Source organism: Dasypus novemcinctus, chromosome 21 (genome assembly GCF_030445035.2).
Source record: "Dasypus novemcinctus isolate mDasNov1 chromosome 21, mDasNov1.1.hap2, whole genome shotgun sequence".
NCBI lineage: Eukaryota > Metazoa > Chordata > Mammalia > Cingulata > Dasypodidae > Dasypus > Dasypus novemcinctus.
In genome coordinates, this window is record NC_080693.1 from 71062790 (window position 1) to 71080760 (window position 17971).

The window sequence follows — 17971 nt, forward strand, 5'->3', positions numbered from 1 at the left end:
AAAACAGCGGGGAACCTCGGGGAGCGCGGCACGCTCCCCAGGGCGGCCTGCAGGAGCCCACCACCTCACCTCGCCGTTCTTACCTTCCCGAAACTCCCCTTCCCCAGGACCATGAGGAAATTGAAGTCGGTGAGCTTGACCCTGTCAAGGTTGTTGGAAGGTTTCCTGTCCTCTGAAGCACTGATTACTTTGTTACCAGCAGGGCCAAGCTTGGCTTTCTAAACAACAAACAGATACATGGAAACCAAGTGGTCAGTTTTCAGAAAGGGAGAGTGGCAGGAAAAAGCACATTGTAAACTAAGCTTGCTGCCGTCTTGGAGAAGGGGGCGGGAGGGGGAGGAAAGGCACCGGAGGGTGAGGAATTAGTCCCTTCCTGCTTCAGGGGCTGAACTTGGCCTGAGGGGAAAGCTAGAAGAGAATCAGGACACTGCTCCTGGTCAGGGATGGAGACCGTCTAGAAAGTTAAGGGGGAATCAGATCACTGCCAAAGAAACCATACGAGAATCTGCCGAGGAGGGGCTGATGCTAATGCTGGGATGTAAAAGCCACCTTCTTGGGAAAGCTGAGCTTTGGGACAGTTAACATAATAAAGGAAAAAATTGTATACTGATGCTTTTATTATTTGTAGGTTTTATAATCTAGCATAAATCTGCACAAAAGAGAGAATATTGCACATTTTACCCACGTGAAAGGGGACAATATTTTCCTCCGGAGAGAAACTATAAAAAAGCAAGCTGTGGGGATGATGTATGGCCGCTTTCAAATGCACAGTAACTAGAACAGGGATTTTTTTTTTTAATCAAGAGCTGAACTCAAGCAAAATGGTGCTATCCTTGAGAATCTGGTTTCACGTAAACACAGGGTATCCTTGGAGAAGAATCTAGGTGAGCCGCCAAGGAGAGTATTTCTAAACTGGCCACACAGGAGGCCTGGAGAGAGCCTCGCCTTCAGGTCTCTCACCCCGGACCAGAGTCCCAGGCTAAAGGGGAAAGGCTGAAGGGCTCAGCAGGGAGGGACAGCGCCTGAGGTTCCGCGAGAGCAACCCAACTGCCAGCGAGAGAGTGCCAGGAGAAGCTGGAGAAGCCTCAAGTGGGTGGAGGAACCCACCAGCAGACTTTGCATTCTGAGCACCTGCCTGACAAGGAGGGATGTCTGCCACTGGAACCGCCACAGCCACAGCCCGGGGCCAAGGGCTAGGACTCTTGCTTTGGACAAGTTCTTTTTTTTAAAGATTTATTTTTACTTATTTATCTCCCCTTCCCACCTTGTTGTTTTGCACTCACTGTCTGCTCTCTGTCTGCTTGTCTTCCTTTTTTTTTTTTAGGAGGCACCAGGACCAAACCTGGGACCTCTCATGTGGGAAGGAGGAGCCCAGTCACTTGAGCCACCTCCACTCCCTGCTTGTTGTGTCTTTCATGCCTCCTCGTTATATCATCTTGTTGTGTCAGCTCACTCTCTTGCTTGTCTTGTTTAGGAGGCTCTGGGAACCAAACCTGGGACCTCCCGTGTGGTAGGCGGGCACCCAACTGCTTGAGCCATATCCGCTTCTTGATGAGAGGGTGCACCTCGCTGTGCCCCAGAGCCACAGACACAGGAAGGGGGATGGGCTGTGGAGCAACTACCTATCAATCAGGTCGACACCTTTGCAGTTAAACAAGCAGATGGTGAAGGAGGGAAGAAAGGTATTCCAAGGCCTTCCCTATGTTATCAGAGCACGGGCAGGCTCTTGGGAGGATTTGTAGTTTTTTCTTTAGCGGCAGCAAAGAAGGCTTACGTGGCATCATCCACACCCCCTCTTTGAGAAACACCACCCCTTCATTCCACAATTATTGAGTGAGCCACATATGCCCGCTTTGTCACTTTGCCTGAGCAGAATGAAGCCCATCAGCCATCTCTGCATCCCAGCCCTAACGCCGTGCTGGCCCAGGGCTGGAACTCAACACCTGAGTCGAGTGAAGGAACAAATAAAAGCACGTATGCGCTCATAAGATGCCGAGCTGTTGGACGATACTTTTCACTGACACAGATAACTCATTGGTATAGGGACTAAATCTCATGGCTTGAGTACGTGTGATGATGAAATGAGCATACTAGGTTTTTAAGCAGAGAGACAACAAAAGATGGGGGGAAAGCATTTAACATGGATGTGTCCTACCTCTACCTGCAGCAGATGGCAACTGCTGGCAACAGCGAAGCTCTGGAAAGATAAGCCCTGTACGCGATTGTCTATAAACCGGCCCCCTCCTTTGACAGAGGATGGAAGGACTTTTAAGACACAGGAGAAAGAGCCAGGAGTTAACCACTCAGCTTCCCTGGGCGTCCCCCTGCAACGGCAAGACCGCCTCTGGGGACGGCTCCGAGCTGACCAACTTTCTCATCCGTGAACACATTTACAATAACCAGGAAGTCCAAGTTTGAATGAGAATACCCACTGTGCCCCTCCCGTCTGCCCTTCTGGTTTCTAAAAAGAGAAAGCAATCAGAAACAGGTGCAGAGATATTAATTTTATTTTGCCAGGCACTTCACAGTGACATCTGAAAAGACCCAAACACAAGTGACTCATTGCTTGGAGGTGCTGGGAAGAGTCGGAGAGCGTTTTCACAGCTCCAAGCAGAGCTGGCCTGCCTTCTCACGCAAGACGCTCTGCCTCGCTGGGACACCGAGAGAACATTGGGTCTGCGAGGTTTGTATTCTGACCTTAGCCTAATTATAGAGACAATCTATTCCCCACAGTCAAGCAAAAAGGATGCCAAGACAAAAGCATTTTCATTTTCAGCACTTCTGAATTCAGGGCAGGACGTTCCGCCCAAATGCAAGTTGCTGCCTTGGTGGGAAATCAATGCGTGCGGTTTGCGGGCAGCACGGATAATGGGGACCGGGGAAGGCCCGGCCCCACATGCCCCGGTCCCCTGCCTTCTCCTGTCATTTCACAGGGGGCAGCAGGTTGAGCTTTCCCTCTGGAAGCGCAGAGTTTGATGGAGCCGCCCAGCCGGGCCCAGCCGGGGTGAGGGGGTACTTTCATCCACCCCGAGCTACCCCTGGGGTAAGAGCGGCCCCTAGGTGTGCGAGCCGGGACCCCACCCCAGCCAAGTGTCCCTGCAGAGCACGGCTTCTTGAGCCGCTCCCGTGCTGCCCCCTGCAGGCCTTGTCACCAAATGACATGGAACCATCTCCCACAGGAGAGTTTCCCAGAGCAGGGACTCCAGCAGAAAACACCACGATGCCATAACCTCAGGGCTCCGGGCAAGTGCCACTCTCAAGGCGGGCATAATAAATAAGGGAGGCGGAGGAGCTGGCCAGGGGACCCGCCAGGCTCGGGCGCTGAGGGGGTGGGGGGGGGGACGGCGGGCCCGGGTCCTCCCTCCCGTGCTCACACCCGCCTGGCTCCGCTGGTCCCCGCCGGCCGCCCAGCTCCCTGCACCCACGCGCTGCTCCCCTTAGGTCTCAGAGCACTTCTGTTATCCTCTCCTCCGGCGTCCTGCACTTTGCCTCAAAGCTCAGGTGCAGCTTGTGCATACTCGGGCGCTGGCGGGTGGATTTGTTGACCGCGGCTTCCATTCACACTTGAGAGCAATCCACGGGGCAGGCGCCCACCCCCACCTGGCAGGCGCCCCCCCCCCCACCCGGCAGGCGCCCACCTCCACCCGGCAGGCGCCCCCCCCCCCCCGCACCTGGCAGGCGCCCCCTCCACCCGGCAGGCGCCCACCTCCACCCGGCAGGCGCCCCCCCCCCCACCTGGCAGGCGCCCACCCCCACCCGGCAGGCGCCCCCCTCCACCCGGCAGGCGCCCACCTCCACCTGGCAGGCGCCCACCTCCACCTGGCAGGCGCCCCTCCACCTGCGGGGCAGAACCTGCCCTCCCGCACCGCCTCCCCACTCTGAACACAGGTTGAGTCACCTCACAGGCTCCCCCTTCCACCCCGCGCCCCCAGCAGCTGGGCAGCTGGACAGACGATGAAGACATCGGTGGGCCCCCGCCCGCCGGCTCACTGTCTTCCCGCCTGGCAGGGAGAAAAGGCTGGGTTCCTTCCAGAGTCCTCCGCCTGGAGGATCAGTCCGCCCACCCCCGGCCTTCGAGCGGTTCCTCAGACTGCCTCCCACCTGGGGTCTTAGTCTGCCCCCCCCCCCCCACGTGCGCTGGACTCCCTTCCCTCCTGCAGCTCCACTCAAATGTCACCTTTATGGAGTGCTCTTCTCCAGACACTCTTCCTTGGCGCCCTCACGCCATCCTGTTTCCGCTTTCTCCTCGGCGCTCATCGCCACCTGACAGGTCTGAGAGGCAGGGGCCTTCTGTGTCGTTCATCCTCAATCCCAGCTCCAGCACCAGCTCAGTCTTCTCCAGGCCCCTCCATCCGCGGCGGCCGCTGTGTCCTGCCCCCACCCCTGCCCACGCACCTGCACACCTGTGAGCACCTGCCGCACTGCTCTGCAGCCCTCAACCAGCTTAGACGGGAAGTGAGCTCGCTGCCTCCGGGGCCTCGCCTCCCTGGAAGGACGGGGCTGCGGTCAGCCTCACTGACACACCCTTGGCTGGCTCCCTCCCCTTCTCTGGGTCACCTCGGAACTCCCCACTGCTGTCTCCAGGGATCCCTTCAGTTGGGGACTGAGTCCCACGCCCCACAAAAGGCACGCCCAGGCCCCAGCGCTGGCCCTGTGGATCCAGTGTAAACAGGATCTCTAGAAGATGCTTCTTGAGCTCCGGTGTGGCCCAGCTGGACAGGGTCGGGCTTTAATCTGGTTTATCGGGGCCCGTTATAAGCAGAATGAAATTCAGACAGAGAGAAAGCGGAAGTGTAGGAAGAAGGGGTAAGTCAGTGGAACCCAGAGGAGAAAGGGGAGGACGTGGTCCTGTGCCTGCCACGCGAGGGGAAGGCCAAGGACGGGGGACGCCGCAGCCAGCCAGACGGCCACAGGCTGCAGGGAGCAGGCGCCGCTTGCTGACACTGATTTCGGACTTCTAGACTCAGAACCCGGAGCTGATGAATTCCCATTGCTTACACCCGCCCACTTTGAGGTGTTTGTGTTTGAAGCCAGGGAACTAAAGTGCCTTCTCAAATGGACTCCTCGTTCTCAAAACCATGTGGCAGAGGCTGCTTCCGGGGAAAACCAAACACACACAGGTTCTTTCACCCTGGATTTATTGACGGGCCTTCCTCACCGGAATGGGAGCTCCGAGAAGGAAGGACTGTTAAGTAAACAGAATGGCTGCCTGCGTTGGGCGTTGCTGGGAGAAGACCCCTTTCTCAGAAGGGCTTTTCCAAAGACAAAAACAATTGACTTGCAGAGGTTTTCCAAGAAAATGGAGCAAACCCTCTAGGGCTGCTGATAAAACCAGCTTCAGCCCAGTAGAGACAGTTTACCAGAATGGACCAACATACCATATCAATCAGTGTGTATCTGCTCTCCACTTGGTGAGACCCCCTTATGTAAAGTGGAGATTTAATGCCAGCCAAACGCAACATTTCCTTACTTGCTTCCACATTCACCCTCTGTGAGCGTCCCCTTTCCCTTCCCTCACTGGAGCCCCCTTCCACATTCTGAATGCCTGCTGCCCGACTGACTCATGAATCACTCAATAAAGCTGTGAGATCCTAAACCATAGGAAAAGTGTTTTTTTTCTTTTATCAGAATCAAATTTTAACTTCGTATCTTTAGATTAAAGACTGTGCCAGGCACATAAAGACCCTCACTTGATATCTCCTTTCTTCGTGGGTTCATTTCTTGAACATATGTTTTCATTAAGCACAGGGCTGACAGAATTCTAAGAAGTCAACTCATAAACAGTGAAGACAATTTATAGCCCAAAGTAGCCGTCCAAATGACAAACTCTGATACATAAAAGTAGTTACCGTCTACCACATGGGAGGTCCGCGGTTCAAGCCCCGGGCCTCCTCGACCCGTGTGGAGCTGGCCCATGCACAGTGCTGATGTGCGCAAGGAGTGCCGTGCCACGCAAGGGTGCCCCCCCGCGTAGGGGAGCCCCACGCGCAAGGAGTGCACCCATAAGGAGAGCCGCCCAGCGCGAAGGAGGGAGCAGCCTGCCCAGGAATGGCGCCGCCCACACTTCCCGTGCCGCTGACGACAACAGAAGCGGACAAAGAAACAAGATGCAGCAAATAGACACCAAGAACAGACAACCAGGGGAGGGGGGGGAATTAAATAAATAAAAAAATAAATCTTTAAAAAAAAAAAAAGTAGTTGTTGTTACCAGGTGGGTCCCTCTGGACTCTGTTCAGAGATGATCCCAATTTTCCCCTCTGCCAGTCACTGGCCATGCAGGGCCAGCCACGGAGCAATGCTGTGGGGTGTACTTGCCTTTTGGGAGGTGAGAGAACAGTGACCTTCTGAGGCCACGCCAGGCTAGGTAGCCAGGCCAGCAAGTCAAAACCAGGCCCTTAGAAGAGTTTATCTGCAGGATTGTTCCTCCGATGAGAAGTCCTGCCAGCCCAAGCCCAGCTGGGTGGGATGTCTCTGGCTTAAAAGTGACAAGGAGCCCCCGAGATGACCATTCTTTTTTAAGCTTTTCTGCTATAATGGGTTGTCTGGCCACTGGTCTCCTGTAGGACAGAGACGCTACCCTTTCTGGCCTATTGTTGTATAACTAGATGGCATGAATGTAATTCAGACTTCACTAGTAGTGCAAATAAAACCAGTATATGTCTAGGGATAAAGCTGATGCTAATAGCCTAAGTGCAGAGATTTCGGAAAACCCAAGGAGGCCTAAGAATAAGCCTGCTGACATCCTTTACATATGGTGAAGCAGACGGCCCAAGAGAGCCAGGAGCCGTGCCGGGGAACGCAAGCAAATGGCAATGCCAAGGGCAGAGGCTGAGAAGCTGACCGTCCCCTGAAGACCGACACTCAGAGGAGAGCATCGACCCACACAGCAAGCGCTAGCCTATTAGAAACCCTCCTGGCTGAGAAATCCCAAATTCTATCCCACTCGTTACTGATAGTCTCGTAAAGGGGGCTGACGGCGGATCCGAGCGGCAATCAGCGAGACCGGCGGTGCCGCCACCTCCCCGAAGCCTCCCTCCGCCCCTCTGCCAGCTGGCACCCCCCTCAGTTCTGAGGCTGGTTAAGTGCTCGGAGGCAGTTGAGAATAGCAGCTGAACGCTCAAGATTTGAATCCTGAGCTTGCCTGCACATTCCCGTGTGACTGTGAACAAGTTCCTTGGCCGCTCTGAGCCTCTGGCCCGCCACCTGTGAGGCGGGTGACTCTATGGCGTTCTTCCCACGGGGCTCTCGAGGACAGGTGCGAATGCTGGGCACAGTGCCTGGTACTTGCCAGTGCCCAGTGCCTGGGCCCTGGTACCTTTTCCTCTTCACTTCCACCTTCCCAAAGGGCCCAGCAGAGTCCTGGCACAGAGTTCAGAAAACGATTCTTGTTGAACTCCTGGGTCCTTCTGTGTGGCTTGAGAAGACTTGTCCATTTACTTCACAAATGTCTTTGTGCCCATCATGTCCCCATCATAGTGCCAGGTGCCAGGGAAACCAAGATAAGACGCAGCCTCTCTTCAGAACTTCCTGTGCAAAGGCACTGTGGCCGACATCCCTCCTGCTCAAAGTGCGGTCATGGGCATCCCTCAACAGCTTGTCGGAAACGCAGCCTCTCAAGCCCCAGCCCAGACCTATCAAATCAGAACCTACATTTTTTTTCTTTTTTCGGAGGTTCTGGAGATTGAACCCAGGACCTCATATGTGGGAAGCAGGTGCTCAGCCACTGAGCTACACCCACTCCCCTAGAACCTGCATTTTTAACAAGACCCACAGGTAACTGCTGTACACATTCAGCTAGAGAAGTGAAAGAAGTTTAAGACAGTTGGTATATTTCTCCAAGGTGAAACTTCCTCGTCAGACTCAATGACCCCTGAGATCCTTTCTTGTTTAACATTCTTCAATTGTCATATAAAGTGAATGGGCACCCCAGGAAAGAACCCTGGACTTGGATTCCAAATTGCTCGAATCAAATGCCCATGTTTGCTGTGTGACTCTGGGCAAATTACATGCTCTCTCTGAGCCTCAGGTTCCTTATCATAAGGCTGTGGTAAGAAGACCTCTGTTTGCCTGGGCTACACTGATCGTACAATGAAGTACCCTTTGCAAAAGCAGCCTACTGCAGCTTCCCCCAGCCTTCTTTTCTTTGCCCCAGGAAAGAGCCGCTGTGCACTGTGCACCAAGTCCTGGCACACACCTGCTTCCTGACCTCTGGTACTCAGTGAGCAACTGCAGATCACCTGCACAGAGCTCTGCCTGCCTGGCCCACAAGGTGGAAACCCAAGGAGACACGTCTGCAGAGCAGGCTTTGCAAGAGCCGATGACCTGCTGGGAGGCAGCACATCCCGTGATTCCCAACCTTCCTGGCGGGGCAGGAGAGGAAATGGGTCCCCTCTCCAGGTGCTCATTCTGGCTTCTGGGGCGCCTTCAGCAACCTCCTAAGGGCTGGGCGAAGATTGGTGCAGGAGAAGACCCTGAAGTATTAAAATGGCATAGAAATAATAAAAGGGGAAAAATGCCAACTATGCACATAATGTTGTAAAGAGAATCAAGCGACTCTAAATACCGACACGTTTTAACGAGCCTAAGATATAGCAGCTACTGGGCTATGCTCACACAACTTAGAAACCCAGGATTTTAGGTTTCTTGAAGGACAGCTCATTAATATTTAGTCAAGATTGGTCTCATGAGGATTGGCTGTGTTTACTCATCGGAAAATGTATTAATAACTGGCACGTGCCTCATTTCCTACATCAGGGACACTGCTGAAAAGCGGTCTGTGTAATCACTGACGGTGATCGCAACATAAGGGACTCCAGTGGCAGCGTTTCTCTAAGCCAATCATGCAAAGCGAGTCTCGATATTGCACCGCTGGGGCTGAAGCCTGACACGTGTGTGTGGACACAGTCGCATCTGAGGGGCTGTGGGTGTGCCATCCCGAGAGGTGCCCCATATTCAGGAGTTTCATCAAATCAGAACAGGGAGAAGGTGCCAAACTGCCGGCAGTGTGCACAGATGAGGGATGGGGTGAAGAGATGGTCATTTTCTACTAGACGTTCTCAGCTGCTGAGTCAAGCAGACCTACGGAAACGGCCCTTTCTGGTTTACCCTGGCAGCATAGATACTCTGTGAGGCTTGAATTTTGGATAATGAGCTTTGGTATGAGGGAAAACATACGACGACAGACGCGGAGAGGAGTGTATTGTCATTGATCACGACCCTCTAACACAACCCAGCACACAGCCTGGCAGTTCCTCCAGGAGGTGCTAACCCATCTTCAGCGTGACCCCAAGTCTAGCCAGCCATCTACAGTGAGAACGCAGGCACCGATGGGACTCCAGGGCTCCCAGTGGCTCTAAAATCACAGAACCTTGGGGTAACCCCGCTAAGTATGGGTTATGCTGACCTACACCCCATTCTCAATGTGACCATTCTCACCTGCTTGTATCTGTGTCTTCAATAATACAGCAATGTCTTCCAGCATCATAGAAAATATCGCTTTGATGGATACATTTATCAAAGATGTTTGCAGCATGTAAGCAAGATGAGCCTGACAACTAAGGTCCTTTCTACATCAAAGGTTCCAAGGGCAGCCAGGCCAACAAAGACCATCCAGAGAAACAAATTAATAACCACGGATTTCTTCTGCAATTTTTTTTTTTTTGATGATGAAAAGGTTCGGCGTTCAGGGCTTATCTGAACAACATGCGTAGAGTAAGAGGGCTGCTGACGTTGCACTGCTAGTCCATAAACCGGGGCAAGGTCAGTAGAGAAAGCTATACTCCATACCTGACCAAGGACCTCGGCGCAGCAACTCACCTCTGACGTAAGGGATTTACCTTCGCCCACTGCAGCGTCAGTGGAGAGCGAGCGAGTGTCCCAGAAGAAGACCACCACAAAGGAATCGGGAAGGAGTTTTCAAAGATACTCTCCACGGGGAAACGGACTTTGGCCCAGTGGTTGGGGCGTCCGTCTACCACATGGGAGGTCCGCGGTTCAAGCCCCGGGCCTCCTTGACCCGTGTGGAGCTGGCCATGCGCAGTGCTGATGCGCGCAAGGAGTGCCGTGCCACACAGGGGTGTCCCCTGCGTAGGGGAGCCCCACGCGCAAGGAGTGCACCCATAAGGAGAGCCGCCCAGCGCGAAGGAGGGAGCAGCCTGCCCAGGAATGGCGCCGCCCACACTTCCCGTGCCGCTGACGACAACAGAAGCGGACAAAGAAACAAGACGCAGCAAAAAGACACAGAAAACACAACCGGGGGAGGGAAGGGGAATTAAATAAATAAAAATAAATCTTTTAAAAAAAAGATACTCTCCACGGAGTGTGGCCTGTGTATTTCTAGCAAGCCATGACCCACGCCCTCTACCACCTTCCACTCGAAGGAGCGCCACGGCCCCCTGCGGCACGCCTGGGCTGAACGCCACGCCCGGCGTTCTCCCAGGCACGTCTTCAGCCTCGGGCCTCAGCGAGCACGCTCTTGCCGGAGGGTCTGCCCGCGCTGCCTCTGACCCAGCCAGCCACAGGACCCGTTCTCCTGCTCAGGGGGTGCCCGCCCCTTCCAACACCCCCCCCCCCGGGCCCAGAGGGGGTCGCTCCTCTCACGCCTGAGGCTGGCACAGTTCTCGCTGGAGCACAGAAGCGGTCTGTTCGCTCACAGCCGTGTCTCCAGCGCCTGGGACAGTCCCTGAGGCACGATGGTCCTTAGGTACTTGAGGGTTTAGGCTTTCCTGGGCTGGACCGCGGGAATCACACCCAGAGGTGGACCCAGGTATTGTGGAGCCAGTTTTTCAGGGCCTTCCTTAAGGGCGAGACTGCAAAAGTCAGGGCCACCTGCGTGTCACAGAAGCACACGGGCGTGAGCCACACGGCCGCTGCTCTTGGCTAGCGCATCGTGCTGCTCTCCTCACGACGTTAAAAGAATGAGAAGGGTCTTTCAGCCAACAACTAGCTCTGAAAGCCCCCCAAAGACGTCAGTCCCCAGGGCAAGTCCAAGAAAAACGGAGGAAACGCAAAGAGGAAAGACGACTAGCTCCTGTGGGCGGCACCGTGGTTTCTTTTAGGTTGTGTGTCGAATTCACGGCTGGAATTTCTAATAGTGCTTCTTTCTCTCTCTCTCTTTTCCTTTTCTTTCTTTCCTTCCCCCCTTCCTCCCTCCCTCCCTCCCTTTCTTCTTTCTTTCCCTGCCCCTCCCTTTCTTTCATTTTTGCTCTGTGTTTGTGTTTTAGAGTTACTGAGAGCAGACTTTGAAGAGAAGCTAATTTGTATGGAGAGATTCACAGTGACTTTCCAGGAAATAAGTCTTCTAAGTTGCCCTCCTTCCTTCTGATTGCAGGTTTTTTGGCTGAACAATCAAATCTGTGACTGCAGCCTGGAGGCCGAGGGGCTGGGCCATTCCTCCCTCATGATGCCGTCATGGAGCGCCCACTGGGGTTTTCTCCCAGGAGTTGGGAATCGCGGATAAGCAGCAAATCACAGGCGTCCCACGAATCACAAGTGTCTATCATTCCTTTCCCTACTGGGAACTGCTTGGAGCTCCTCTGAGTCCTAGACTACCAGCCCTGGAAGGGTCCTTGGAAAGGTCCAACTCGCCTACGGTACAGACAAAGATGCTGAGGTCTAGAGAGGCTAACTCCACCATCTAAGGCCACATGGTCATGCTACTTTCCACTACACTCTTCCTTGCAAAAGGACCCTGGCTCATTTCTCAGTGCTAAGGCTTGCCCCATCCAGGATGTAATCTTTTGATAACAGCAGGAGGATGGCAGAGCTTTTAGTTTTGAAAGGAACTTAGAGAAAAGCATCATAATCAAGGTCACCCAGGTTTACAGATGAGGAGACTGGGGCTCAGAGGGACCAAGTACCTAAATCATTTTTCTGCCTTGGGCTCAGGATCCAGTTCTCATCTTCCTACATTGTGGGTCAACAAACCTTCTCTGTAAAGGGCCAGATAGTAAATATTTTCAGATTTTTAGGCCAAATATTGTTTCTGTCATAATGACTCTACTCTGCCCTTGAAACACAAAGGCCACATAAACAAATGAGTGAGTGTGGCTCTGTTCCAATAGGATTTATTTACAAAAATAGGCAGGAGTCGGGATTTGGCCCCCGGCCCAAGTGCAGTTTGCTGACCCTTGCTCTATTTCCTACAGATTCTCACATCAGTCATCCACATCTGAAGTTGAAATTTAAATAGCATGTCTGTCTTTCCTTGTTACCCGATCAGAATGTCAACAATTAAAAACCTCAAATGCACTTGAGTTAAATTACCCTCAATCTTTTCCATGCTGCTTACAGGTTGAGCAGTATAGGAAAAAAAGTTTTGCAGCCAAACAACCTGGTGAGGGAAGTACTTATTCAGTAGAGCAACATTTTAAGGGAAAACACATTAAGTCCTTTTCTTAATGAGAAATATTTTATGGAAACCTCCACTTAGGTTGTTGCCACTGTTAAAATGAATTCACAGGAAGCCAGCAGGCCTCTGTTGTCATGGCAACTGAGACATCCTACTTCTAAGGAGAAACACAGACCCATGACATCTCAGCACACTGCCTAACGTGGGAAATGCAAAGTGCTCGGTTCCTTCTGTGCCAAGGTCAGGGCATTCAGAGCATCCCCGTGTGTTGTTGTATTTACAGCCAGCCCTATGTTCCCCATTTTCCAGATTTTGTCCATGGATTGGTGACGCATCTGCTGGGCTAGGGTTGAGGGAGCACTTCTTATCTCCTGGCTTTAGGAGTCTGTGGTGGTGGAGCCATGACCTCACAGATGCCGCCAAAGTCAACGCTTTTTCAGACCGTCAGCAATATTATATTGCTTAGAAGTGGGAAAGTCTCTGCCACTAAGAAGAGAGTACATTTATTCAATGGGCCCATCCCTATGCAAGCAAGAATAGACCGAACGAGCTATCCAGACCCGGAGAAACCCATGACTTCTTGTCTTCTCATCACCCTGACGATTCCCTAAAAACACGGGGGTTGGGGGCATAGAGCAGAGATCCCACACTCCACATCCATCACAGTAAAGAGGAGCAGGCCTGGGGGAGCGCAACGAGTCTTTCATCTGCAGATCTTTATTGCCCTCTTGTGGTAGTTATTTTCTGGAGTGACTGCATTTAGACAAATCTTTTAGCAGCAACAGCCTACGGCTCACTAGTCTACAGAGGGGAAGTTCCCATAAAGGCTGCAAAACAGCACAAACAACACAAAATTGTATCATCCCAGCCATACCGTTATGGAAGATGACCAAATCTTTAATGGCAGAGCCCACCCTCTGCAAAACACAAATGGAAAGACAGACGGTGTGCTACTTCGACAGGTGCCAGGAGTGTTTTGGAATCTCTGGGTGCTTTAGCTCATCATACAAAATGACAGCGAAACCTAAACAGCTCTAGACCTGGCTGTGTCTCCTGGTTCGTTGCTCGAATCCTGGATCTGGGCCAGCCTCTGCACAGCATACATCTTAGAGGAGGACAGGAGCCTGGGGCCGGCAGGGAGAGGGAGGCAGCGAGGGCTCTGAGAGGCCCTAGGGTTGTCGAGGGCCACTGTGGGTATCTTAAAGGTAGGAACAAAGCACAATCTAGAAGAAAATGGGAAAGGATGATGGTCACACGAGGACGGAATCCAATGAAAAAGCCACTACGCAGGGAATTCTATTGAGCCAAATGAGCACAGAATGGCAGCTCCTGAAGTCACTAAAAAAAAACCCCAAACCATAACTGGTGATAAAGTCCAGATCCTTGGGGAAAGTTCCAGACACTTTCCTCCATAGCTGTGCAGCTGCTGCAGAAACAGCGAGCAGGGCAGCTGGACATCTGGCAGAAGGGGCTCGAAGCTGCATCCTCACAGAGGCGACAACAAAAAAAAATTAGGCCCTACCAAAAATGTTGGAAAAGTTTCTTCAATAATTCCATTTAAAATTTTTAATAAAATGTCTCTAATTGACAGTAGCAAGCATGTCAAAAGTGAGGTAGACTGCAATTAAATTTAGCACAAAATTTCCATAATTGTTGATTTCCTCCTGCCTCTACTGAGAGCTTTTGCACCACACCAGTTTTTAAAAACGAGGACCCTAATTATAGCTCGATGGGCCACCTGCTCTCAGTGCTGGCCTCAGGTGCCCTGTGCTGGGCTGTTTTTGGGGCTCTCCTCGGCAACCGGCTAGGAGAGAAGCCTGGGGGTCCTCCAGATGGTTATAAGCACGGATTTGAATACTTCCCCGGGGCCTCAGTTTTCTCACCTGAGAAACGGGACTAGAGCCGCCTACCTGGGCAGGCAGGGGCAGCTCTCCCTGCACGGCGTGACTGGGGTGCAAGGGCTCAGGAGCTGGCAGATGCCGTTTCGAGTTGCCTCGCCACGACCATGGCTGCTGCCAGGTCACAGCACCCTCCAGGAAGGGGGCGGGGAGGGGACCAGACCCAGGAGAGGGATGATAAGCCTGCTCTCAAAGGGAGGAGGGGTCTCCGGCCGCCCCCGGGACTCGGCCTGGCTGGCAGTCTCCCGGGAGGAAGGGGCCTCTGAGGAGCAGCTTTGGGGGAGGAGGGCCGAGGACAAGTTGGTGGGTGCCCTGCCTGCCTGCACCCGCTGGCAGCTCATATGTGGGGGAAGGGGCTGCCGACGGAGGCAGGACGAGCTCCTGGAGAGGGTGGCCTGGAGGCAGTGGGGGCTGCTGGGGTCCTGTTCTCCTGGAGCACCCCAGGACTCGGGTCCCCCCGAGATCTGACCGCTGTGAGGCCCTGGGAGGGGGAGGCACGGACCTACAAGGTGGCGACTCGTGAAGCAGCATCCCCACCATGGGAAGCAGCAGAGCGGAAGCGGCAGAGGGGCTGCGAGCAGCCTCCAGGGCAGGGGCCTCAAGTGGGAGAGGAAAGCCCCGAGCCCAGACTCCCTGCCCAGAGCGTGAGAGACAGACCCCTGGGCTCTCCCAGACATGACCGGGGGGTCTTGGAAGTGCACAGGGTCCTGTGTCAACACCCGTGGAAGAGGCGGTACAACTTAGGTGCACAGGCTCACTGAGCCCCCGGTACCAAGGAGCGCGCTGAGAGAAGGGGGCTCGCCTGCGCCTCTCCAAGGCCGGGGGTGCAGGGAGAGGCTGGCTGCCCCCCCGCCGCTTCCTTCCATCCTGTCCACAGAGAGAACTGGCCCGCGGCTGGCCTGTGGCCTGACCAGGCTGGGGCCGTTTTCAGGGACCGCCCCAAGGGGAAGGCTAGCTGGGAACCAGCGCGCGGCGCCCCTCCGGGGTGGGGGGCTGGGCGATGGCGCTCCACGCTCACGGCCAGGGTCAGGATGAGATCCCCACTCACGGGCGACGTCTTCTTTCTCAGGTAGAATAATCGATTTCTTATCCCAAGATCCACAGCTAAAGGAAGAGGACACGCAAAAAAAGTGCACGAGGACACGCAAAAAAAGTGCACCAGCACGCCTGTTCGCGAGCGCTCCACCCAGCCCACGCCCCTTGCCTGCGCCCCGCTTTCACAGGAGGAGGCCGAGCTCCCCGCTCTCACAGGAGGAGGCCGAGCTCCCCGCGCCGCCCCTCGCCTGCGCCCCGCTCTCACAGGAGGAGGCCGAGCTCCCTGCGCAGCTGCGCGGGGAGGGTGCCAGGGCCGGGGGAGGGCGGCACCAGTCCTGTCCCATGGGCTAGTGGTGTCTAACCTACAGGCCTCCCGACCTGGGCCCGCGAGCGGTTCAGACATCACGACAAAGGGGGTGCTTTCACTTGGAGAGGGCCCCCCAGAAAACAGCAGGGCACCGTGGCGGCTCCTTGAGGCTCCATGGCTTGGGACAGCATGGCTTGGGGTGGGAAGCAGGAGAAGGTGGAGGAGAACACCAGCAGCTGGTACTCACCTAGCCAGGCGCTGTCTATATTTACGGGTCGTTCTAACAACCCTTTGAGGTCGGTCCCTTTATCATCACCAGGAGAGGTGGAGAAACTGAGCTAGGAGGGATGAGCTGGTGGACCAGGAGGAGGCTGCTGGGGTGGAGGTGGGATTTGAACCCGCTTCCTTTGACGGACAAGGCTCAAGGGGCGTGGCTTATCAGGAGGCCATTGAGGGACAGTCTTTAGAGGGGAGTCCCGCACTGAAGCTGGGACGAGCCACAGCTTACCTGTCCCGGGGGGACCCAGAAAGGGGAAGGCTTTGCCGGACTCCTTTCCTCTCTCCCCCCAGTTCCCTTTTCAGCCACATCTGAGTTCCACACGAGTACCCAGCTTTTTCCTACGTGTTGTTAAACATTCTTTCTCCCCAGAATAAGTTTCCCACATAATAATGAGGACAAAGACACACGGCCCAGGCACATCACGGCAAACAGGCGAAGATGTCTGGGTCACAATCAGGATTCGAGGACCCCAAGCGTGAGTTCATTTCATCAGAGTAGGGGTGCCCTCTGCAACAGCAGGACCTGGGAAGGGAAGTAACTGAGGTGGTTTTGAACAGGAACTGTCTCCACTGCCCAGAATGATCAAGCAGTCTCTGTTCAAACCAGGGCAGGGCGTTTTTCCTCTGAGAGAAGAAAGCACCTGCCTGGCTCGGAGTATGCCAGTGTGGCCATCTTCTGAAGAGTCTTCTCCAGAGTGAACCCACCGCAGCATGTGACAGGATTTTAAAAAGCAAACAACAGGAAGGCAGCAGCAAGAGGAGTCTTGAAAAGCTAAACTTTTCACACACAATATTACCACTCTCTGGAAGAGTTGTGAAACCTCGAGGGTTTATTTTTCTTTCCAATTTAAGATATCTCTGGGTCACTAACCTCCTGTGGTCCCCGCAGCTACACAGCCTGCATGCCAGATACGCGTTCTAGGGGTGAGAGACTTTTACAACGTTGTCAGATGTTTTCTTCTGTAGAGTGTTTTAAAGGAGAGCGTTATATGTTGACTGGTTTAGGGGTAGCGGTGGGGGAGTTTTGTTGTCCTCCCTGCAAGCTCTGCATCCACGTATTTGAGTCTTTACATTTTCTGGTGTGTTCAGGAATGCATACCCTGTAACACTTCAGAGCTGGTTTTAATGATTAAGGCAGGCAACGCCTTCCGAGCACAGCGGGTATGCCGCCTCACCACGCCCCCAGAGGGAGAGGGGCCATCAGAAAGGATGACAATAGACCACGTTTCAGGAATAATTTACATGCAAGTTGCAAAATCCCACTGGGTAGCTTGGGGAATAATGGTTGATTAGGCTGCGACAATTAAGGAAGGTGGGGAAAAAAAAAATGAGAAAAATGAAACAGAGCGAGTAGCACTAAGCCAGGCACTAAGAACATCAGAACGATTTAATGATTCCAGCCCATCAGAGCACACCACGTCTTCCGCAGAGAAACACGTGCAGTGTAAGGGTGCCACGCCGACTGCATGCTGATGTGGAGGGATGCCTGTATCAACTTGAAAATGAATCTTAACCAATATGTGATTAAAATACACTAGGAGAAAGAAAGGAAAATGCATTGTCAAATTAAAGATGCACTCTTTCTGTTCAGTTGACGCTCTCCAAAAGGGTATGACCTTGTCTTAAATCACTGATAGGAGGGTTCAATATTGCCTTGGTAAATTTTGTAACTAGCCTCATCTGAAGGGGTGGGGCGCTGACATATTCTCTGGGGGATTAAGACACTAGCATTTCTCCTCCCCTGGCGGGCCGGGGCCACTTGGAAAGGATTCCACAGACTAAGACACAAGGAGGTGTGAGGTGGAAGCTTCCAGAACATACAGTGCATCCTTAAGGGTGGATAGAATGGCTGGAGGCAGAGCTCAGGAGCCACAAAAATGGAAGTGAGAGTTTTTGTGGCAGGAAAGGGAGAACGGAAGGGAGGAAGAACTACCTTTAAGAAGCGGACACGACATCCCTGAAAAAGACAGGAGGAGAAAAACTGCCAGGTTAGTAGGGGCAGTGCTAGAGACACGAAAACCGTCAGCACCACGAGAGAAATAAAAGTTGAGGGCAACACAGCATAAGCTCCATTTCCAACACAGACAGAAAGCACAGGGGAGG

The 17971-nt window shown here is 53.6% G+C and overlaps 1 protein-coding gene across 3 annotated transcripts in view; it reads right to left on the bottom strand.

The window, feature by feature from the left end:
* Nucleotides 1-17971, bottom strand: part of PRKCA (protein kinase C alpha) — a 426048-nt gene that overhangs the window by 54107 nt on the left and 353970 nt on the right. For all 3 annotated transcript variants that reach the window (XM_012525515.4, XM_004459463.4, XM_071210756.1), the window contains one exon: nucleotides 84-218. In XM_012525515.4, the coding sequence (XP_012380969.1) occupies nucleotides 84-218 (135 nt within the window). The remainder of the gene's footprint in view (nucleotides 1-83; nucleotides 219-17971) is intronic.